This window comes from Pan troglodytes, chromosome 4, assembly GCF_028858775.2.
Source record: "Pan troglodytes isolate AG18354 chromosome 4, NHGRI_mPanTro3-v2.0_pri, whole genome shotgun sequence".
NCBI lineage: Eukaryota > Metazoa > Chordata > Mammalia > Primates > Hominidae > Pan > Pan troglodytes.
In genome coordinates, this window is record NC_072402.2 from 132272495 (window position 1) to 132296521 (window position 24027).

At 53.2% G+C, this 24027-nt stretch overlaps 1 protein-coding gene across 27 annotated transcripts in view; it reads left to right on the plus strand.

Moving 5' to 3' along the window:
- Positions 1-504: 504 nt before the first annotated feature.
- The window catches only part of JADE2 (jade family PHD finger 2), a 55454-nt gene continuing 31931 nt past the window's right edge, over positions 505-24027 (plus strand). For 2 of the 27 annotated variants that reach the window (XM_063811523.1, XM_063811524.1), the window contains exons 1-3: positions 2494-2516; positions 14097-14154; positions 16223-16317. In XM_063811523.1, the coding sequence (XP_063667593.1) occupies positions 14097-14154; positions 16223-16317 (153 nt within the window). In that variant the 5' untranslated portion in view covers positions 2494-2516. Of the gene's footprint in view, positions 2517-2541; positions 2686-3639; positions 4270-4342; positions 4545-4933; positions 5018-10916; positions 11842-14096; positions 14155-16222; positions 16318-22194; positions 22753-24027 lie in introns of those variants that run through there. The other 25 variants (XM_054684614.2, XM_063811531.1, XM_063811530.1 and 22 more) reach the window with 21 other exon arrangements.

A 24027-nucleotide genomic window follows, 5' to 3' on the forward strand; every position in this document is an offset into this window, starting at 1 on the left:
AAATATCTGTGATTTCCACCAGCAATAATGTCACAGGTGCTGCTAATATCACTGATTTGTTATCTGTATTCATAATTGAAGGACACGCTACATTTTAATTAGTGAAAATAAAGTTGTAATTTTTTTCTCATCTAAGGTCAAGATCCTCTGAATTCTATCCACAGACCCATGGAGAGGAGAGTCTATGGTCTCCAGGTTAAGAACGGCTGGCTTCTCTTCCCCCATGTACATACACACATACTCCCACATACAGTTCACTCCTTATACCTCCTCTTCTCAAAGACTGTCTTCTCGGTGAGAACTTCTCTGACTATTTTATTTAAAATTGCACTCCCACACTGTGTATCGCCCTTTCCTTCTTAAGAGTTTCTCCACAGCACTTAATCACTTTCAAACATATAGTTATTTTTATATTTTAGAGTTTAGAATAAAATCATGTCCAATTTTAATAACCTGCTCACTCTAGCAGCTAACATTTTTACCTTTTTTTTTTTTTTTAAGTTCTGGGATACATGTGCAGGATGTGCAGTTTTGTTACACAGGTAAACATGTGCCATGGCGGTTTGTTGCACAGATCATCCCATCACGTAGGTATTAAGCCCAGCATGCATTAGCTATTTTTCCTGATGCTCTCCCTGCCCTGCTCCTCATTTATTTTATTTATTTACTTATTTGTGTGTGTGTGTGTGTGTGTGCTGTGTCCCCAACACCAAGAATGGTCTCTGGCATACGGGAGGCTTGTTGAAAAAAAATGAAGGATTACATCTCCAAGAACTCTCTTTCTTCTCATTTCTTTCCTGTAAAAAGTTAATGAATGATTACGTCCAAAGCAGAGATTGTGGAAAAAGGGGGAAAAAAAGTTAATGAATGATTTGTGAGACTTTTAATAAAGATTAAGGAGTTACAATTAGCTTTATCGTTATCATTCTGTTAAAGCTTCCAAGGTTAACCTTAAACAGCAGCAGAGAACTGTGGGAATCCAAGGATTTTGATAGGGCTTCCAGTCCTAAGCAAGAGGTATTTTCAAGGGCTCATTAGAAGGCCTGGGTCTCACCCCAAGTCAGGGAACCACCTCAGAAGCAAAGTGCTGCTCATAAAATTCTTTCTTGCCAAGACAGCAATCAGATCCCCCCATCCCCAATCAAACCAATAATAGTAATACTTTTTATTTCTGGCAGTGTGGCAAAATAGAAACTACATAGGTCTCAAGGTCAGCTAGACCTAGGAGCCAATTCTGCCAGCACTTACTAGCTGTGTGGCTGTGGTAAGTTACTAAATCTTTCTGAAAAGGGAGGAAGGGGTTTGGGGGAGGATGAGATGGAATGGCTCACAAAGTGACCAGTACACTGCAGGTGCACTTTAAATGGTCACACCTCCCTCATCCATCTCTGGAGGTCATCTCTTTAGACTGTGCCACTGTAAACTGGTACCCTCACTCCCACCCCGGAATGGACATCTGGACCTTGACCATCAAGCTTCAGAGAACAATTTCACCCTTCCAAAATAAAAAAAACCCACTTAGGTACCAGGCAAAGTGCTAAAGAGCACTATGCACCCTGTGCCAGTTGCTGCTTTACACATACCACCTGTATATGTACGTACATACATATATGTGTATGTGCACACATGGCCTCAAGAACCCTCCAACCACCCCATTCTACCCAAAAGGAAAAAGCGATCCAGGGAGATGAATTCACTTGCCCACATCACACAGCTTCTGAAATGCAAAGCCAGGATTAGAACCTAAGTATTTAACTATTTTGTTACACACTCCAAGTCTGCAGCACCTGTTTCCAGACTCTGAGCTTGGCTAGGGAAAAATACCACCAATTGACCACTGAGAGCCACAGCCAGGTCTAACTGGGAGGTAATACCCAGACCAACCTCTTGCCAGACAATTCTCCTCAGACTTTGTGAATGAAGGCCAAGGAAGAAGAAATGTTGCAGTGACTCCCTTTGAGCTCATATTTCTTTCTTGTTGCAAAAACTGCTTATTTCAGCATCCATCATCTCCCTCTTTGTTGGGTAGACAATCCGCCCTGTCGGAGGATTTGTGCTGTTATTATGAGTTTGTTTATTATTAGATTTATTTCTCCTATAAGCAAATGTGTTCACAACATTCCATCGGGGAATCTTCTTAATTGTCACATAAATGTCATCTTATGTAAATTGAATATTTATCTTCCCATGGAAGGGGGTGGAGGGGAAAGGAAGAATAAACAATCTTCAGTCTTGGAGAGGGAAGGCGACTCCGGTGTCCATTCACAACTCACCCACGTGCCTTCAAAGCCAAAGGTGAGCTGAAAAATTATTGGATAATCTGAGGGGCAGCCGACCATGAGGGGGAAGAAAAAGTTGGCCACGATGCTTTGGGGATGTTGGGCCAGGCTCCCCACAACCTCCTCCCGAGGCCAGACCCACCCCCTCCCCAGCTAGAGGCATTCCGAGGAGGTTGGAGCTTGACCCCCGATTCCTCCCCAACCAGGAGGCCAGTCCTTCTCCTTCCTCGAGAGAAGGTGAGCTCGGCGGGCGCAGCGGGTTGGGTGGGTGTGGCCCGCGGCTCCGGGAACAGACCCAAGGCCCCGCCACCGCCGGCTAGCAGCCCGACAGCCCGCCCGCCTGGCGAGCGCAGGCTCTTCTTCCAGAAACTGCGAGGATCCGAGCGCACTGTTTGTGCACCACAAGGTCAAGTCGGGAAGTGGAGCCGGAGGAGGAGGGGCGAGGAGGCGAAGGGTGGGGAGAGGGGCGCCCCGCTTCCTCGCCATGTGCCAGCCTTTGGAAGTTACCCCTCGGTTTTTAACCCTTTCGGGGTAATGGGAAGGAAGAGCAAGGAGGAAGGGGTCGCCCCGGGGCAAAATCCTGCTGGGGCCAGGATGTGCAACCACCCACCCACCCGCTCATCACTGCCTTCTCCACCCCCCGGAAATGCGGGGCAGCGCTAGGCGCCAGGAGGCACCCGGGAGGGGGGAGGGGGCGACAAGCCCAATGGGGACCCTCTCTACGGACCGCCCCTCTTTTCTTGAGGTCGCCTACAATTTCAAGTTCCCCCGCCCGGAATGTTAGTTTTCCATTTGGAGTGGGTGCGGGGAGGAGGGCCGCGCCCCCTCCCCAAGACTCGCGTTCGCCCCTCCACTCCCCTCCTGCCAGCACTTTCTGCTCACTTCTGGTGCTGCAAAACGCCACGCAATTTATTCGATTCGCATTTTAAAACCAGCGATTCAGAAGCAGGGCCTAGGGCGAGGGTCTTCCTGCGCTGGAGCCCCGGGGGGCGGGGTGCTCAGTGCAAACCTCGTTCCCTCCGCGAGTGTCGCCTCCAGGCTGTTATTTGCAAAGAAACGTCTTTTTGACGCAGGGAGAAATGGCAAATTTTAAGTACGTCATTAATATGGCGCCAAAAGATTTTTTTAAGTATAAGCTTGCTTTTTTTTTTTTTAAGGTTGCGGGGGGCGCCGCCCGGGTCTGGGGCGCGTAGGGGGCGGGGTGTGAGCAGAAAGTGTGAGTGAAAGAGTGGAGGGGCGGGGTATGTGTGTGAGTGTGTGAAGTGTGAGCAGACCTGATGGGACTTGCACGGGCGCAGCCGCCGCTCGGGCCCGGCCCTGGGGACAGGGCGGGCTAGGGGCGCCCCAGAGTCCATGGGGAGTCCGGGCCCAGGGTGCCAGCAGGCGTGGTGGTGGGGCGGCGAGGGAGGGCACCCTTCCCCCACGGGGCCCGCAACGCTACCTGGACTCCCCGCCGGAGCCAAACAACTGGGCGGGGGGTTGGGGGGGCGGCGACGGGGGTGTCGGGAGCGGAGATCCGAGTGAATAAGAAAAAAGTGGCTACTCCCCCTCCCTCGCTCCTCCTGCCCGCCCCCACCCCACCCCCACCCCAACACATTTTTTTTTTTTTTCTAAAGAGATCACAAGGAAGTCTTGGTTTAAAAAGAAACAGAAACATACACAGGGGGTTGGTGAATGGTGCCGACCGCGGCCATCGCAGTTGGAGGCTATTTTTTGGGGGGGTGAGTAGCGTCCATGGAGTTACTTTGCGCCCACTCCTAGCGGCACCGGCTTAGGTCCTGCGGGCCGACGGTCCCCGGCGGGGGGCGTGGGGCCTGGGACGCCGCGGGCCCGGCCGCCTCCCTCGCCGCGACCCCGGATGGATGCGCGCCCCCCGCCCTCCCGCGCCGGCCCCAGGAGCTCCCGGCTTCGGGAGCATCCTTCCCGCGCCGGTCCCTGCAGCGGCGCGTAGCCGAGGGCAGCGCCCGTCAGGGGGGCACCGCGGAGCAAGGTAAGATCCAGCCCCCGGCGGATGGGCCCTGCGCATCTCCACGACGTTATTTGGTGTTTTTGCAACAGATCTGCCAGCGCTCTTCGCTCCCTCGCTCTCTCTTGCTCGCTCGCTCCCTCTCTCTCCTGCTGGCTGCCTGTTCTAGGAAGCCAGCGCGGAGAGGGGGGGGATGCACAGCACAGGGGAGAGAGATTGCGCATGTTGGTCAGTCGTGTTTTAAAGAGTACAGTGCGGGGAGGCTGAGAGGGGCGCATGCAACAACAACTTTTGGAAGGGTGAGCTTGGCGACCTTCTTTATTAATGACTGCGGCAAAGCGCCCCCGGGCCGGCGAGGGGGCGCGGGCGGGCGGGGGCGCGCCAGGGCTGCAACTTGCCCCGCGGGCTCCGGCCGGGCGTAGGGGCTGCAGCGGGAGATGGGTACGGTGGGGAGGTCGAGCGGCCCGGGCGGGGGCTCTGAGAACCTGGAGCTATCTGCCCTCCTGTCTCCCCGAGTTTCATTTTGTTGATACGCAGCACGTCCGGGCGCCGAACCGGGCTGAGCCGGTGCACATGACCTCGCGCTGGGCTCACGTGCAGCCGGTCCGGTCCCAGACACCTTCCGGGGGCCACCGCCTCCGCCCTGTCGCCCCCTCTCCCGGCCCGGTGCACGCGGGCGCTGCACGCGGGGGCAGCATGCTCGGCTCCTGGGGTTGGAGGCTCTGCACAAATTAGACAGTTTTTTTGGAGGGGCGGGGGACACCCTTTCCAGGTGAGTGTGGAGGGTGCGGAGCCTCGGCGCCAGGGGTGAGGACTGGGGTCGGGGGCAGCCTCCACCTCCGGGGCCGCGCGGGAGTCCAGCTGGGGAGAGGCGCTGGGAGAGTGGAAATGTACCGGCGGCGGCCGGAGCGGCGGGTGCGCGCCCGCGGGGCGACGGCAGGGGGCGTGGCCCTTGTTTACCTTCTCCCAACTCTGCCGGTTCGCGTCCCGCTTCAGGGACGGATCCGCAGTCCCCAGCCCTCTGCCTAGGGCCCTGCACCATGGGTGGTACCAGGAAGATGCCGGCTTGTGGCGGACCCCGTTTGGGACGCACACACCTGACTCAAATGAGTGACATTGCAGCCCCCGCCCCCACCTAGCGCTGCTGCAGTCCCTTTGCCGGATCCCCGGCCCCGCCCCGCCCCCGGCAGTGGCATCTTCCCGGCCTCACCTCCTTCCTCCCTCTCCCTCCCTTCTTCCCACCCACTCGCCTGCGCCTGCGGAGCGGCGCCCGCCCGCCTCCTCCCCGCCTGGGTGCAGACTTGTGGCTCCCCATGGTTTCTTCCCGCCCATCCCTGGGTCCTGAGACATCCTCTCCTCTCGGCCAAGGGACGAGAGGGGTCAACTTGGCGATTCGCAGCTGTTCTGCCAGAGGATGGGGTTGCCTGCGAGACAGCCAGGAAGGCTTCACTCTAGCTTCCAGAGGCCCAGCCCTGTCCCCTACTACACACAGCTACCACCCCACCCGCCCCTGGGGCTCGGCTGCCCTTCCCGGTGTCTCTTAAACCCCTCCCCCGACCTGGGTGTTAAGCCCACCCACCTCCCGGCGCCGCCCCCGGTCGAACAGCCTCTTGCCCTTCCTTCGCCTGGGCCGGAGCCCCCCGCAGCCTCCTCCGGCTCCTCCTCCCGGCTCCCGCGGTCGGAATCACGCCGGCGCGCCTCCAGCCTGCGGTCCCGCGGACTGCCTCCAGGGGCGGGCTGGAGGCGCGCGCAACTCCCCTCCCAATCCCCTCAGCCACTGCCGCTGGCCTGGGCACTTTTTTACCAGCTTGGCTGCTGGCCTCTTGCTGGAGGCTGGGGGAGGTGAAGGGTCACTGGGTGTCTTTGCCGTATGCCGAAGGCACACTGCGGCCGGCGCTTCTGGTCTCTGCAGATTTCCAAACCTCGCCGCTGCGTCTAGCACCCCTGGCTCATCTTCTGCAGGATCCCGAGGCACAAAGTTTTATCCCGGGTCAGAGTTTGTAGGGGGTCATCGAGAGGTGTCATGTTTCCATTCAGAGCGGTTCCAAAGCGTCTAGGAAGGGGCTGAGTGGGACCTGCTGCCTTGCCTTTGTTGGAAGGAGGACCCCTGAGCTCTGATCCCAGACAGGCTGTCAGGACGCCCCCTTAGCATTTATGTTTGCAAACTGATTCCTGGACCTGGGAGGTGGTAGGGCCGCCTGGCCCCTCCTCTCGGAGTGGCATTAACTCCCTCCCTTCACTGGTAAAATTCCCAGTAGGACATTTGGCAAAAGGGCTCGTCATGGAGCTGCCAACCGGGCCTGGCTTTGTTTCCTGGGTTCCCAGGGCTTCTCCCCTACCCTGACTTTCTTTCTCACCTTAGGGCCCCAGCTGAACGCACCATCCGTCTTGTCCCATCTTCCTTAGACGGGTTGGGACTCGCAGAGCCATCTTAACAAGCAGAGGAGGAAAATAACAACAGAATAACTATAAGGGGGAAGGAATGAGTAATAAAGCTGACCCAGGCAGGGAGGAGGGCTTTCATGTTTAAGAGATGCTATTTGCTTTTTGGGTCACAGGCTGCAAAAACAGGCTTTGATCCGAAGTGGGCGAATAATTTATTGAGCAAGTTTGCATGGTAGAGGAAAAAAGGGATGTTTGTTTGATCTGGAGCCCTCTAGGTTGCCCCAAGTGCTGTTGGCTGTTGTTTTGAGTGGAAAAGCATTTGGTTCTGCAGCAAATGCCTCACAGAGGGAAGTCCTCGCCCCAGGCAGCAGGACTTGCAGTGAATATTGGTTTTGAAACTGTTTGGCCAAGGGTCCCCCCATCACTTTTGGAGATGAAGTGTTTAAGGATAGAGTTGTTTGGGCTCAGGATGCAGCAAATGTTTCCAGAATGTTTTCCCGTCCAAAATGCTTTTCCTTTCCCTAAATTGCCTGGCTAAAGAGCCAGTAACAGTGGTCCAAGAGGTTGTCAGAAATCTCCACTTAGCTTTCATTGACTGGTGAGGTGGGACTGCCAGTCCCCAGGTCCTAGATGCACCACAGAGTGTTGACACTGTATAGGCCCTGGACACTGACCCCCACATCCTTGAGGTTGGGAGGCAGGGTATTCTGGCCCTAACCTAGTGTTCCTCTTAACAGGAAGGCAGTTGTCTTATGCTCATGACACAGGTAAGAGGCTTCTAGTCCAAATTCTTCATGGCACATGCAGCAGGCTTTTTGGGACCTCACAGTTCTCCCTTTAGGTTCTCTGATGGGGAGAACAGGTCAGAGTTGGGGAGCAGGATACCTCTGGCTTGCCCTGTCCTCCAGATAGGACCCTTACCATGTGGCTCAAAAGCTTACAATTGTAGGTCTGCTCAAAGCTCCTTTCAGACAGCCCATAGGAATCTGGAATACCCATACCCTGGAACTTGTAGGCCTGTACACTTTAGCCCACTGGAGATGGGGTACACCTTCTGGAGTCAGACAGCCTAGGTTTGAATCCTGGCTGTGCAGTTACCAACTGTCATAATGGCTCTATACCTCAGTTCCTTCTGTTACAAGGAGCACTTTCTGCAAATGGGATTAATAACAGTACCTATCTCATGGTGGATGTATAGAATAAGTGATTACCTAAAAAAGACTAAGCCCAAAGCAGGCATGCGATAAACATGTGATTAGTATTAGTCATCCTTATTATACCTGGGGAGGGTCCCCGATGCAGCTTTGACCTTTGATCTCTCACCTTTAGGCTAGGCCAGAGAGCCAGCTCGCTTCTCTGCAGAAGGGATCAGAAGGATCCTGCAGGTGCCAATGGGCAGCCGATATGGGAGCGAGTAGACGGAGCTCTGCCCTCTCTGGGGCAAAGAGTAGGGTGAGAAGGTTCTGAAGAACAAAGTAGACAGAGCCTTTTCATTCTCCCACCATCCCCTTGGTACGTCCCCAGAACTGGTCTGGAGGGTGGGTGTGGCAGCATCTTCAAGGGGAGCTGAGCCCCCTCTGGGACACTTGAAGTTGCAGACAGGCAGTGGCTGGTGTTGCAGGAGGGTTCAGGCTCCTCTAGACTTGGAGAAGCAGGTCCAGGAAGCCGACTGGAGGATCCCAGGCAGCAGCCCTCTACCCTGTATACAAAATCATTTTTGTAACTGCAATTACTGTCCCTGAGAAGGCATTAAAGTTAATGAGAGATAGGAAAGAGTGGGGCTGTGACCCCTGTTTAAAGCGGTTTAAGAGTGTGCAGCTCTTGTTTTCTGAATGTCTGGCCTTCCCAACACAAGGAGGCTCTGAGGACAGGTTTTCCAGCCGAAATATCATTAAATTGTATTAGCATCTTATTACACACACGCCTTAGCGGTCTGCCTCAGACAGGGAGAGTTTTTGTTTCTCTTTGAAAGATTGTGTCTGGAATGGTAAATTGCCTGCTTGAAAGCCCTTTTTTCCCCTTTTTTTAAAGAGGAGGACGAAATCCTGCTGTGTGGTGGCGGGCAGGCCAGGCCTAGTGGCCCCTGGAGAGGAGAGGCTGGAGGCCAGGTTGGGGTGTTTTAACTGCCCAGGGAGTGGCTGCAGTGGCAGGCCTGAAAGGCCCACTGTTCCCAGGGTCAGCTGGAAGGGCGTTAATGGAGGCCCAGGGTGTTTATTTGAGTTTATTTGCAGAGAGGTCTTTAAAGGGGGCTGGCATTGGGCATTGGTGTTTTAAGTCCAGACCTGAGGCCCCCACTAAGGCCAACCACTAGTGCTGCCAAGAAAACATCTGCCACCAAATTGCTGCCCTATTACTGAGTTGACATTGATCATTAGCCAGGAGCCCAACCAAATAAAGCCTCCTGGAAAATGTGTGAGGTTAAGACGGGGAAGGCAGGCTGTGAAAACAAGGGCGAAATCTTGGGCTAGGGTGTTTGTTCCTGCAAGCCACAGGCAGGCCAGCTGGACTGTGTGGTCCCGACACTTCTTGGGGGAGGGAGCGAGAGCACACTCAGCACTCCCTAGTATGTCACTGGGGTTCTGGCTGGAGTCTAAATGGAATGCTCCTTACTCTTCATGGAATATACATTCCCAAGGAGAACGACATGCAACAAGTAGCTCAACAAGCACAGCTGGGATGGGTATTCCGTGGACACTGGGTGGTGAATTTCTTCAGATAGTGTGATGAGCATAGACTGACATGGGCCACACTGAAGCTTAAACCTGAAGGTTGAAAAGTCAGACATGCATAGACCACATAGAAGAATATTCCAAACAGAGTGGAGTACAGCATGTGCACAGGGCTCGAAGTATGGAATATTTGGCTTGTTCAAAGGAATGAAAGGAGCCCAGCATGGCTAGAAGGTGGTGAGGAAGGGGATAGTGGTCAGTATGAAGTTGTCCAGGTGGCAGGGGCCAGATTGTGTAGGGTCTTGTGGTCAGGAGCTTAGGCTTTGTCCTTTGATCTATGAAGCCTTTGAAAGATTTTCTTAGGGGCATGATATGATCTGATTTATGCCTTTTAAAATTTTTATTTTGTTCTAATTTTTTTTAGAGATGGGGTCTTGCTGTGTTGCCCGGGCTTGCCTTGAACTCCTGGGCCCAAGTGATCCTCCTGCCTCTACCTCCCAAGTAGCTGGAACTACAGGTGCATATCACCATGTCCAGCTTCTGATTTATACCTTTTTTTTTTTTGAGACAGAGTCCCACTCTGTTGTCCAGGCTGGAGGGCAATGGCACAATCTCAGCTCACTGCAACCTCTGTCTCCCAGGTTCAAGCAATTCTCTTGCCTCAGCCTCCAGAGTAGCTGAGATTACAGGCTTCCGCCACTAAGCCTGGCTAATTTTTGTATTTTTAGTAGAGACGGGGTTTCACCACATTAGCCAGGCTGGTCTCGAATTCCTGATCTCTCAAGTGATCCACCCGCTTTGGTCTCCCAAAGTGCTGGGAATATAAGGATGAGCCACCGTGCCTGGCTTTTTTTTTTTTTTTTTTTGTGACAGGGTGTCACTCTGTCACCCAGGCTGGAGTGCAGTATCATAATCACAGCTCACTGCAACCTCAACCTCCTGGCCTCCCACTTCAGCCCCTTCAGCAGCTGGGACCACAGGCACACGCCACCATGCCCAGCTAACTTTTGTATTTTTCACAGAGTCGGGGATTTGCCATGTTGCCCAGACTGATCTTGAACTCCTAAGCTCAAGTGATCCACCTGCTTCAGCCTCCGTAAGTGCTGGGATTACAGGTGTGAGTCACCGCACCCCGACTCATTTATGCTTTTTAAACATCACTCTGGCAGCTGTGTGGAGCCTGGACATGGGTGAATTGATACTGGAAGCTGGGAGATGAACAAGTGGTTCAGGCAAGAGATGAGATTGGCTTGGACCAGTGTGGTGATAGTAGGAAGAAAGTGGGTGTGTTCTGGAGGCAAAGCCTAGTGGACTTGGTGGGGCCGAGGATACAGAGAGGCTGTGGGCTTTTGCTTCATTGAGGGGACTCTACGACACCCACACTTTGAAGGAGAGCTTCCTACCTGTGTCTCCATGCTGGGGGTTGCATGAGAGGTGCCAATAGACTAGTGCAAATGGCAGGAAAAGGAGATCCTTTTTTTCCTAAAGTTTCCTTTATAGGTAGGATTTCGGGAGCACTTTCTGTCCTCGAAAGCAAGTGCCTTGTGACACTGAAATCTTCTCCCACAGCAGACCTTGCTTTGGGGGAGATGGGGGAAGCCAGTGGAGAGGAAAAACCAGAGGCCAAGATCACATCTAAGCACCTCCACCCCCCAAGTGTGTTTGCAGTCCTGGATTTCAGCTTCGGGAAAGGAGTCCTCCCTGTCCCTCTTGCTGAGGTTGCGAGGAGGGTGATCCATGGGGCAAAAAGCTGACATAGTGCGGTCCCAGGCCTCATTAGCCACTGTGACAGTGGGAGCTCGCTGGAGCAAGGAGGCCTTTGGAAGACTTGGTTTAAAGGAAAGAAGCTGCACTCACAAAACAGTGGCTTCCTTCTCAAGCCTAGTTGTTATAACAATTAAGCCACCACAAAATCTGCTCCCTTAATAATAGCCTCCCATGGGACAGCCCTGACCCAGAATAATCCCTAGGCACTCTGGGGTGTTTTGTGAGGACAGGGTTGGATGGGGAATTGGCTTGGTGCGGGGTGTAGGTCTGCATGCTGTCACCTGTTGGTCTCTGGGCAGTCAAGGAGTCCTTTCGAGGGCACCTTCCTTACTGTATAGGGTCACTGCCTCTTTTTTAGGAGCCCCTTCTCTAGGACTTTCCGACCTGGTCCAAGGCTGCCATGGTATTACTACCTGGCACCCATATGGATCTCTAGCCACTGTGCTGAGGACTTTACACTGTTCTTATTTATTCTCACCAGCTGATTCTGGCCCACAGATGTGTTTAGTTTGGCCCTTTCGGAGTGTTGTAAAAATTCTGACTCAGTTGCCAACATTTTAAATTAAGGACATTTATGTAAAAAGCCAGTTCCAGTTTATCTCCTCTGGGAGGTATGTCTTTCCCAAGGTCCCTGGTCTATGAGGAGAGGAGCTAGGATTTGAACCCATCAACAACTTCTGCTTTTAATGCTGTGGGAGATGCTGGCTCGGAAGTACCTTCTTTGCAGGAAATGAAGAGAAATGGAATTCGCATACAGGATTGCAAAAGAAAATGGGTGGGTGCACTTTTAGCACCTCCCCCCCACTCCACCCACCGGTGTCAGGACAAAGCTGGGTTGCGCTGGGCTGAGCTGAGCTGAGGAAGACGTAGGCTAGAATCAGGAGTCAGGATTCTGTCAGTCAGCCTTTGTCACACTCTCTTTTTTTTTTTTTTTTTTGAGATAGGGTCTTACTCTGTCGCCAAGGCTGGAGTGCAGCGGCACGATCATGGCTCACTGCAGCCTTGACCTCCCTGACTCAAGCTATCCTCTCACCTCAGCCTCCTGCATAGCTAGGACCTCAGGCATGTGCCACTACAACTGGCTAATTTTTAAATTTTTTGTAGAGATGGGTCCCTCTACGTTCCCCAGGCTGGTCTCGATCTCTTGGGCTCAAGAAATCCTCCAGCCCCGGCCTCCCAAAGTGCTGGGATTACAGGTGTCGCGCCCTTGACACGCAGACTCTGGAAGGCAGTGAGGGTGGCAGCTGTGGGTTGCTGAGCTGTTTGTACTCTGCTGCACAGAGACGGAGAAGTCAGAAGGTCAAGAGCACGGTCTCCTGAATCAAATACAGTCACTGACATCTTGGGCAGGTCACTTAACCTCTGAGCTTCAGTTTCCTCCTCTGCAAAAGGGAAGCAGCCATGATATAGGCCTATAACAAAGGGCTGCTCTAAGGACTCGTTGAGGTCCCTGTGGACCCTGTGGACCCCCCTCCCACTACTGTGAGTGCTTAGCAGTCTTAGCCATCCTTGTTCCTGCGTTTGTGCTGCTTGTACCACCAGTGTCCCTTGGAACCTCAGCCTCTGGAGGGCACTTTACCGGCACCTTTGAAGCTGGGCGGCAGGCAGCCTCAATGAGCCTTCCTGCCACCCTGGTCCTGCTGGTGGTGGGCACTGGGGTAGAGAGAAGCTCCTGGCTAAGATCAAGTCCAAGGCAGGGGGGCCATCCTGGTCAGCTGAGAGATCTGGGTGTTCACACCCACCTTAGAGAGCAGATGCTCCCTAGTCTCTGCAGGGCTGCAGTAAGATGGTGGCATCCCAGGGCTCAGCAGGAATGGACTGGGGTTGGAGGCAGCTGGAGTTAGATGCAGATGGGCTGGGCAGTGGGGCTTTCTCTCTACTGACACAGACTCCCTCCCTATCCTTTGCTGTGGGGAGTCGGTCAGGGAACATAGGGGAGCGTGCTCTGAACCCTGAGCCCCCCGTGTGTTCCCACATTAGGACTCAGCCACAGGCGAGCTGTAAGACCCAGAGCAGGTTAATGCATCACCTGCTGTGCTTCCCTCCAAGGGGATGAGAGCAGGCTCTGCCACCTGGGACTCATGAGGATTATAGGAAACAGTGATGGGAAAACACTTTCAGCAGCCAGGAGCTGATGGAGGGTAAAAAGGCAGCTCAGCATGCGCCTGGGGATCAGACCTCATGGATTCAGTCCCATCTCAGCCACTTACTAGCAGGACAAGGTGCTGGCCTCACTTGTAAATGGAGCTCACAGCTCACCTGGTTAGGAACAGGAGATGATGTGGATAAAGGAAGACTCCGCGTGAGCTCAGTATGAGGCCCCTATGTGAGAGTTGTCCTTAATACCGTTAAGTTAGATGTTGCAGTTGAGGTAGAGTTTATTTGTACGTTTATCTGGGAAGGATGGTGGGGAGTAGGAGGGCAGGGTAGCCCAGCCCAGGACCAGTCACCCTGGGCCTGATGTGTCTCAGGGACCCAGCCTGGAGTGTCCCCCGCCTCTTCCCCGCTTCTGTACACTGCTGACCACCACTCGCAGGACTAGGCCCTCAGTGTTGTCTGTGCTGGCTTGTCCCTAACTTCCGACAGCATGGTCCTCCTGGAAGAATCAGTCTTGTTTGCTGTCCTCTACCCACCTACCTCCCTAGAGGACTTGTGGCTCAGGAGGCCTTTGCAGTGGTGGGCCTGAGTGTCCTTGGGTGGCAGCTGGGACTGGGCAGGTCATGGTCACTATTCAGTTTGGGCTTGCTGATGCCCCCATGTCCTCTCCCTCTACAACAGCTTTGGTTAGACCCTTGCTCAACCAAGGGCTCTGGGCTCAGGAGGTGGGAGATGCAGCCTTTTAGAATCCCAGGGCCTCTGTGGGTGGGTGGGAGAGGATGGTGCTGGCAGAGAAGAAGGCTAGGGCAGGGCTTTATTCTTATCTTTCTGCAGTGGCATAAGTGTGGGGAGGTAGGTTATGGGGTGATTTTCTGAGAGGTTGAGGATTTCCCAAGCCATCCGTGAGTATAATGGGCTTGCCTTTTGTTGCAGATGGAAGAGAAGAGGCGAAAATACTCCATCAGCAGTGACAACTCTGACACCACTGACAGTAAGGCCTTCCAGTTTGGGCTCCTACAGGGAAAGCATTTGAATAGTGATCAGGCCCACAGGCCCAGATGGGAGGAGGCTGCCCTGTGGTCTTAATTTCACTAAGAGGCATGTTGATGAAAGCATAAATCAAGTCAGGTTTCTCCACTCCTGCCCTTCCACTTCTAAAGAAGTCCCTGCACCTTCCATGACCTCCAGGGCCTTGTTCTCCCAGCTGTACTCCCCCTTACCCTCTAGGTCCCAGCTCCATTTGTTTTGCTCTGGTTGGAACAGATCGGCTCCACTCTGGGCTTCTGCATATATTAAGTGAAGGCCCATATAGAAAGTCTGTATACAACAGATACAAAACCAGTCACCTTTTACCATAATTACCGGATAAGTACCATTTCCCAATCAGTGGTAAGCTCCTTGATAAGAGGTCTCTTGTCTTGCTTACCACTATATCCCCAGCTACGATCTGGCACATAGTAGATGCTCAGTGAATGTCTGCTGAACAAATCAATGAAGATACCCAACCTTCATAGAATCTTGGCAATAGAATCCCAGAGGTAGACTTGTGTATGGATTGGCATGTCAATTGGATGTGATGGTTGCAGGGAGGGGTGCGTGGATTGCACTATCAAGCAGCAGAAGAAGTTTAGGGAGCCCCCCTGAAATTTGGAGAAGAGAAGGGAGGTTTATGCAAAGTGAGGGCTCTGGTACTAGAAGGCAGCTCTTCTCGGGTGCCCAGAAAGCCAGGCCTGCCTGTGCTTGTTGGAGTAAGGAGTTCCATCTGCTGTGGGTAGGAGAGTTGTGCTGCCAGGAAGATCTCACTTAGCAATGATTGCCCTGCTGGAGGCCCAGGCTAAGGAAGAGGCTGCCCTGCCAAGGAGGCCGGGCTTGGAGCTGTGCAACTCTAGACCTGTTTCTTCACACTTATGAGCAAGTAAGATTAGGGGGCTTGCCAAGGCCCCTCCTAGCTCCCAGAGTTCCACAGCCCCCCCAGAAGCCTAAGGGTAGATCCACTAGGATGGCCAAGGAGGTCTCAGCCCCGTCCCTACCTCCAGGTCTCATTTGTTGTCCTTTGGGCTCTGTTTGCTCAGTTTGGCTCTGGCGTCCCACCTGGCCAGCCCTTCTTCCCTACAAAAGGAGATCACAGCATCTGGCCTTTTGTGGCTACAACATGCTGCCTGTGGCCTGGCTCAGTAGAACCAAAAACCACATCCTCCATTTCTAACTTTATTGCAGGCAGAGGAGCCCTTTGAGAGGGCCAGGTACCTGCAAGGCTCCCCACCAGCCCCCTCCACTGTGCCCACCCATGGCTGCTACTCCTATTCAGCCAAAACCATAGTGTCGCCCTATTTCTTGCTGCTCCTTTGATTCATAAGGGTGGAGGCCACAGCACTGTCATCCAGCAAGGGCCTTAGACCCTAATAATTATAGCTAATGTTTATTGAGGAATCACTGTGTGCCAGGGACTGTGCTGAGACTTTACAGGCATGATATCACTTATTCCTCACCACAGCCCTTTGAAGATAGTTATTCTTTTGCCCCCATTTTACAGAAGAACAAACTAAGGCTCAGCGAGATTGAGTCATTTGCCTGGGGTGACAAGCTAGTAAGTGGCTGGGTCAGGGCTCTGCTGATGGCCTGGATCTGCTTCAGAGCGTCTCTCTTCCCATTGCCCTGCTCTGCCTCTGAATACCCACTGGCATCATCCCAGAGTATTGGGACAGTACCTAACCTGGGGCAGGGTGGAGTGTGGGCATGAAAGGCTTATTCCAGCTGTCTTTGAGCAGAGTCCCAAAGAGGGCCAAGGACTTGTCTGGGGTCACACATTAAACTAATACTGAGCCCCAGTAACAGCCTTTGATTTCTCCAGCCTTCTGGTTGGCGAGTAGAGGAGGCTTCATGTCCCCATTCATCAGTGGGGAGACTGAGGCCCAGAGCAGGGATACTAGGTCTCACAGAGGTTTCTCCCTCCTGAACATTCTAGCCGGGGCTTTGCTTAGAAGCTTCCTATTCTTGGGCATGAGTGGGTGGTGCTCCTGGCCCTCCAGGACCCCTAATGGACTGTTCTCTCTCTGCAGGTCATGCGACATCTACATCCGCATCAAGATGCTCCAAACTGCCCAGCAGCACCAAGTCGGGCTGGCCCCGACAGAACGAAAAGAAGCCCTCCGAGGTGGGTAGTGATGAGCTTCCCAGAGATCTGTGGGGAGTGAGAGTGAGCTGCCCTGCGGAGACTGGGGCAGAGCATTCCTGGCAGAGGGCACGGGCAGTGCAGCGGGAGGCCAGCGTGGCCGAGTGGAATGAAGGGGAGTAGGGGCCAGTTTCCCTCAGCCTTGCAGGTTGTTGTGAAGATGTTCCTATTGAACTGAGCAAGGGGAGAAGCCTTTCAAGGATCTCAGACAGGGTAATGACACAGCCTGATGTTTTAGTGAAAGTTCCCCTTGGCCGCTGTGAGAGAAGGGAGAGTTGCAGTCGTCCAGCAGGGAAATAGTGGTGGCTTAGAGCTGGGTGGTAGCAGTGGAATGAGAAGCAGCAGGGTTTGTGACATTTTGGAGGCCGAGCCAAGAGTGATAAGGATTTGCTGGTGCAGGGATAAGGGGTGGGGTCCTCAGAGCCATCCAATTAGTCATAGGTTCCTTATACCCATTTCACAGGCATCTGCATTTGAAGCCTTCCTTACTTTGACCTGGGATGTTTCTTACAGCAGGTAGAGGTTTATGGCCTCTGGAACTGAGAAGCGCACTGGGGGTGGGTAGACTCCTGGACACCTGGACCCTCCTTCTGGGGTCCCTGAAAACTCCCACCCTAGGGCCTTATTGCTCCTTCTTTTAGGTCTTCAGTGCTAATGCCACAAGGTATTCATTTCACTGACCACAGAAGAAGCCTTTGGCACAGATGGGGCTGCAGAAGCTTGGAGAGATGGAGAGATGGAGGGTCTTAATCCTGGCTCTTTTTTTTTTTTTTGGAGACTGAGGCTCTCTCTGTTCCCCAGGCTGGAGTGCAGTGGCATGATCTCGGCTCACTGCAACCTCTGCCTCCTGGGTTCAAATGCCTCTCCTGCCTCAGCTTCCCGAGTAGCTGGGATTACAGGTGCACACACCACACCCGGCTAATTTTTGTATTTTTATTTTATTTATTTATTTATTTATTTATTTATTTATTTATTTTGAGATGGAGTCTTGCTTTGTTGCCCAGGCTGGAGTGCAGTGGCGTGATCTCGGCTCACTGCAAGCTCCGCCTCTTGGGTTCACGCCATTCTCCTGCCTCAGCCTCCCGAGTGGCTGGGCCTACAGGCGCCCGCCACCGCACCCGGCTAATTTTTTGTATTTTTTTAGTAGAGATGGGGTTTCACCGTGTTAGCCAGGATGGTCTCGATCTCCTGACCTGGTGATCCGCCCGCCTTGGCCTCCCAAAGTGCTGGGATTACAGGCATGAGCCACCGCGCCCGGCCTAATTTTTGTATTTTTAGTAGAGATGGGGTTTCACCATGTTGGCCAGGCTGGTCTTGAACTCCTGACCTCAGGTGATCCACCTGCCTCGGCCTCCCAAAGTGTTGGAATTACAGGCGTGAGCCACCGCGCCCGGCCAATCCTGGCTCTTAAGTAGGACACTCTACTACAGCCAAGAAGTAGCCAGGCACTGGGGCTGGACACTCCTTTTTAATCATTAAAACTAGCCCAGAATTTCTCAGTCCTGTTGAAAATAAGGAAAGTGAGGATCGCAAGGTCATTTAGCCAAGACCTTAAGTCCTTGGGGCTCACAATGCCAAGGGCAGAAAGGCCCAGAGTTTGGTGGCAGGGCCCTCGTCATGGGTTGGAGAGGATGTCTTTGCTCCATGCTGGCCCCTCCTCTATGCTACCTCACCACAGATGCAGTCCTGGCTCCACTGTCTTTAGCCAGCCCTTGGAGGGGGGCTTCTGCAGAGGCTTGCATCTGAAAAAGGACTCCGCCTTGCCTCCTCCAGGAGCTGCCCTCCCCTAGGACTCTCCCCTGGGGAGGTGGGGCCGGGATTCTTTGAGACCTGATGCCCCATCCCCCAAGCCTGACTTCCATGGCCCCATGGTGGGTAGGGTATAGACAGTGTTTTCTCTGGGAATGCTGTTAAGAGAGGGGAATGCAGTGCTGGAGGTGAGGTGGAGGTGGGGGTGGGACAGTGTTGAAGCTCTCACTGCCCTCCTGGGGTAGCCCTGCTTCGTAGGGGGATGGGATGTGCTTAAGCGCAGCCAAGGAAGCAAAAGGCAGGTGGGGCCTTGGGGAGCCCTGCTGGCTCTTGGTTGTTTGGGACCTTCCCCACCCTCGGTCTTTTTTGTTTCCTTTTTACTTTTGAGACAAGGTCTCCCTCTGTCACTCAGGATAGAGTGCAGTGGTGCAATCATGGCTCACTGCAGCCTCAAACTTTCAGGCTCAAGTGATCCTCCCGTCTCAGCTTCCCGAGTAGCTAGAACTACAGGTGCACACCACTATGCCTGGCTAATTTTTTTTTTTGTCTTTTTTTTTTTCAGCAGAGACAAGGTCTCACTGTGTTGCTCAGGCTTGTCTCAAACTCCTGAGCTCAGGCGATCCTCCCACCTTGGCCTCCCAAAGTGTCAGGATTACAGGCATGAGCTACTGCGCCTAGGCTCACCCCAGTCTTGAGAACTACAGGGACTCCCCAGTTGCTGTGGTTGAAGTAGTAAAACAGTAGCTACCTTTATGTGCCTTCCTGGTCCTCGAAGGCAAGAATTGTCGTGCCCATGTCAGACATGAAGAACCTGTCTTTCGAGAATCCCACCTATCTCCTGTTATTGTAGCTGTTCAAGTTGAAGTGGGATGGGGAGTTTTGGGGAGTTCCTAGGGTTGGCTTATCTCCTTGACTCCAGGGGGAACTTAAGCCAGTCTCCTGCCCTTGCTCTGCTTCCTCCAATCTCCAGTGGGAGGATGGGCCACCTCCCAGGCGCAAGGCTGCCATCTGCACCAAGGATCAGGCCTGCCTGGGAGGAAACAGGTGTCAGCGGAGGCTGAGAAGAAAGAGCAATTTGCATGGGGCAGAAAATTCCCCTGCCTCTTGGGTTTTCCAGCCCAGAGCCTTTGTACCTTTCCACACCTAAAAATAGTCAAACCCATTGTACAAGTATCGATGCCCAACCCTGCTGGGGACTAGCTCCACGTGGCCCTGGGTCCAAGCCCAGGAGCCTCCGCAGGCTCTGAGGTCTGCCTGGGAGACACCTCCCCACCTCAAGTCCTGGGCTCTAGAAGGGCCAATGAAGTCCTCCCCGCCCAGAACCCTTGAACTGTTGCCCAGCACAAGCTTTTCCTCCCACAGTAGGCTGGAGAGCAGCCTGAGAGGTTTTCCTAGTCCTCTAAGTGACAAGGTTGAGCCGTGGCCGGCATAAATTCCAACTTATCTTGGGGCAGAGAGGAAACCATCAATGAACGCTTCCAAGTCATTTGGCTCATGAGAGGGCAGAGATGAAAGCGAGGATTTGGCGGCAGAGAATGTTTGCACTAAATCTCACGGACTGCTCTCTTCTCTTTCTGTGAATGGCTTGGGCGGGGCCTTTATGGTCTGCTGAGCCTGGGCCTTGGATACCCTGGTGAAAGGGGTTCTGGGAACCCCATCTACTCAATCCCCTGGAGTATGAAGCCTATGGGGTGGCTGTCAGGCTAGTCATGTGGTTTGCTTAGTGTGGCAGGAGTCCCCAGTGGGAACACTTACGGAGTGATGTGTGTGCTGTGGAAACCCCCTCCTTGGTGGCTGCAGAGCCATGGAACCCGTGGTTCACTTGTCTCCTCATCTCTAAATGTGGGCAGTGATGGGGTGGGGGACACAGTGAATCCAACAGCTGTGAAAGGGCTGGGGTTGGATTTGGGTGGGATAGGCAGGGATGCCCTTTGATGACCTCTCAGGGGCTGCCCTTTCCCAGTGCACCCTAAGGGTGCAAGCCAAGGGGCACTCTACAGCAAGTGAGGTGCCTCAGGGCTGAAGAAAGCACTTGACCAGGAGTCAGGACCCTGGACAGGGCTAAGGCCTGGAGGCCCAGCTTCCCATCTGGCCCTTGCCCAGTGGCTGGCCCCTCCCTCAGCCAGAGTGAAAGGGGAGTGAGTGCGGGCCTCCGAGCTGAGAGCTGAAGGCATGGGCCCTGGGATTCTTGGGAGGCTGGGCTAGGATTTTTGGTGGAAGTGCGCAAAGCCTGAAGTCTGCCCTGGGAGCTCCTTAAGGCAGTAGAAGGAAAAGGTGGAGCTGCCCCTGAGAACTCAGCCTGCTGCCTTCTGCTGCCTATGGCATCCCAACAGAGCTATCTATCTTTTGGCCCTGAAGTCGTGACCCTGGCCTAGGGAGCTAGTATAATAATTTACACAATGAGTTTCTGGCCTTGCCTGGCTCACTAAATGGTGTAGCCATTGTTAGTGCTTAACCCTTTGTGGAACACATCTCTGAGAATCTAATGGAATTCACAGAGCAGAGATTATTGTTTTAATACCACCCCACCCCAGGTATTCTGACTTAAATGGTCTGGAGTAGCACCCTAGGTACCTATACTTTTTTTTTTTTTTTTTTTTTGAGATGGAGTTTTGCTTTTGTTGCCCAGGCTGTAGTGCAATGGTACGATCTCAGCTCACTGCAACCTCTGCCTCCTGGGTTCAAGTGATTCTCCTGCCTCAGCCTCTAGAGTAGCTGGGATTACAGGCATGTGCCACCACGTCCAGCTAATTTTTGTATTTTTAGTAGAGACAGTGTTTCTCCACGTTGGTCAGGGTGGTCTCGAACTCCCAACCTCAGGTGATCCGCCTGCCTCGGCCCCCCAGAGTGCTGGGATTACAAGCGTGAGCCACCATGCCTGGCCTTTTTTTTTGAGATGGAGTCTCACTTGGTTCCCCAGGCTGGAGTGCAGTGGTGTGATCTCAGCTCATTGCAACCTCCACCTCCTGGGTTGAAGAGATTCTCTTGCCTCAGCCTCCCAAGTAGCTGGGACTACTGGCACTTGCCACCACGCCGGGCTAATTTTTGTATTTTTAGTAGAGACGGGGTTTAGCCATGTTGGCCAGGCTGGTCTCAAACTCCTGACCTCAAGTGATCTGCCTGCCTCAGGAAGTGCTGGGATTACAGGCATGAGCCACCGCACCTGGCCAGTACCTGTACTCTTTTTTTTTTTGAGACGGAGTCACTCTGTCGCCCAGGTTGGAGTGGAGTGGTGTGATCTCGGCTCACTGCAACCTCCATCTCCTGGGTTCAGGCAATTCCCCTGCCTCAGCCTCCCAAGTAGCTAGGATTACAGGTGCACGCCACCATGCCTGGCTAATTTTTGTATTTTTAGTAGAGACAGGGTTTCACCATGTTGGTCAGGCTTGTCTTGACCTGCCCTCGTGAACCGCCCACCTCGGCCTCCCAAAGTGCTGGGATTGCAGGCGTGAGCCACTGTGCCCCCTAGTACCTGTACTTTTTTAACAAGACCTGCTATTGGGATCCAGGGTTAAGAACAACTGCCATAGGCCCGGCGCGGTGGCTCATGCCTGTAATCCCAGCACTTTGGGAGGCCAAGGCAGGCAAATCACCCTAGGTCAGGAGTTCAAGACCAACCTGGCCAACATGGTGAAACCCTGTCTCTACTAAAAAAAATTTAAAAAATTAGCTGGTCATGGTGATGCACACCTGTAATCCCAGCTACTCAGGAGGTTGAGGCAGGAGGATCACTTGAGCCCAGGAGGCGGAGGTTGCAGTGAGCCAAGATTGCACCACTGCACTCCAGCCTGAGCTACAAAGCAAGACTCTGTCTCAAAAACAAAAAAAACCAAAAAGACAACTGCCATAGACTTTTCCCTTCCCTTTGCCTAAAACAGGAGTTCCTGGCTTGGTTGTTCCCTGGAAGCTTCTTTGAGTATTTTTGAGGGGGTGGGGAGTGGAAGCTGTGGCTAGGTTGAAAGAGAGGGAGGGAGGCTCTCCAGCCTGGTTCAAAGATCTAAGCAACGTCAGGGAGTGTGGGTGGGGGCAGTCCACCACTCCATGTCCTTCCCACAGGGGCTGGGGGATTAACAAATTTTTGCCCCACCCCGGACTTGCCGGAGGTGTGAAGGACAGTTCTGGTAGAGACCTGGAGGCCAGCCGCATGTTTTGGAGGGCTCCTGTTTGAGGTAGTGTCCTCCTCTGGCCTGGGCAGAGACACAGGCGGAAGGGCAGGCCAAGCGGTGGGGGTTTCCCCAAGCAGGCTGTCTTGAGGTAGAAAGCTGCATTTTCAGGAAGTCAGAGTCCCCAGAAGTCAGCCAGTGGGCAGAGGCCTGGGTCTCTGGACCGGGAGCTGCTGATGCTGATCAAAATCAGCAAGTGCTTAAGAGTACCTAGTGGGCCTAGCTCAGTGCTGGGGACAGAAAGCACAGGCCCTGTCCCTGGGGAGCTTGTCCTTTGTCAGCAGGATGCAGGTGCTACACAGGAAGGTGTCTGTTATGGGAGGTGCAGCCTGGCTTTGCCAAAACACCCAGGCTTTGCCCGAGGACATCTGTGACCCCAGGCGAGTGAGTCTCAGAGCCCTTATCATAGAGTTCTGCCCTGGGTCCTCCCAGGGAGTTGATGATCTGTAGATGTGACTCCTTCCCAAGACTCATGGAGCCCTGGGGGGTGAAGGGAACCCCAGAGGTGAGTGGGGCAGGAGGTGGGGAGTGTCGGGTAAAGCAGGCCACCCTGAGCTGGAAGCCTGGATGGTGGGAGTGGGGATTCAGCTGTCAGCTCCTCTATAGGCTGTGGTGACAAATTAGTACATCCCTAGTTGCATGTACCACTGAGGCCCTTCACCAATGTGTAGCACTTAGTCCCTGGGGAAGGGGCCTGAGAGAAACCTCTGCTGCCAGCAAGAGGGTGTCCCCCAGACCCAGTGTCCTTGAAAGTCCCTCTATATGGAGTGCCACCCCCCACTCCCCAAAAACACACAGCGAGTGGAGATGCAGCTTCTTAGCTCAACCCATGCTTTTAAAAATGGAATCCTCCTTCTACCCTGGGTGAAGGGTAAAGACAGGGGTGGCCAGATTGTGTTGGGGCTCCAAACCACAGGATAAATAAGATGCCTTCTGAGGAGCAGAGGTGTTATCCAGATGTTTGAAATGCCATTTTATAGTAAAACAATGAAGGCTTATGGTACAGTAAAATGCAAAATGCCCATAATTTGATAGATAAAACAGGAGAATCCAAAAAAAGGTTTTGTGCTTGCCCTTGTGGTTTTGAGCCAAGTTTCCAGCCCACCAGCAGTTCCTTTGCTACCCTGTGAGGCAGGCGGGTTGGGGCGAGCCCTTCCGCTAGGCTAAGCGCCTGCCTTCTGAGACTCACACTGCCTTTCTCTGGGGTGGGGGGCAGGATCCACTTCTATAGTTGGAAACGTTGCTGCTCCGCCAGCTGGAAGGGCCTCCTGGCCTCTGGGACTTGTCTTGCAAAAGAAATGTGTGTAATAAATTCTCTTTAAGAGCAGGAAGTGCTGTTATCCTCATGAAAATAAAAGAAAGAGACGTTGAGTGGGGTTTTTTTTTTTTTTTTAAAGTGTCTTACGAACTTAGCCTAGTGGTAGCTTGAAACACAACTGGGCAGGGGGTAGCTATTCTCATAGCCCTTCTTTCGTGTTTTATACTGAATTTTAACTGCATAAGTTTGCTCTTGGCTGGGACACTCTTTATCAGGTTCCGGCCCAGAAAAGATTTTTTAAAAGAAGAGCCCTCTGTGTCTTGCAAGCAGTATTGCTGTGGTTAAAGGACAGTGGGGACCTCACACAAGTGGTTTCACCTTTCTGAATCTCAGTCTCCACATCTGTAAAATGGGGGTAATATGAATTAGGAGCCACGATATATGTAAAACTTTAACATAATACCTGACATGCCTTAACAGGGCAATTACCTTTCTCTGTTAGCTGTCGTTTCTAATGAGATG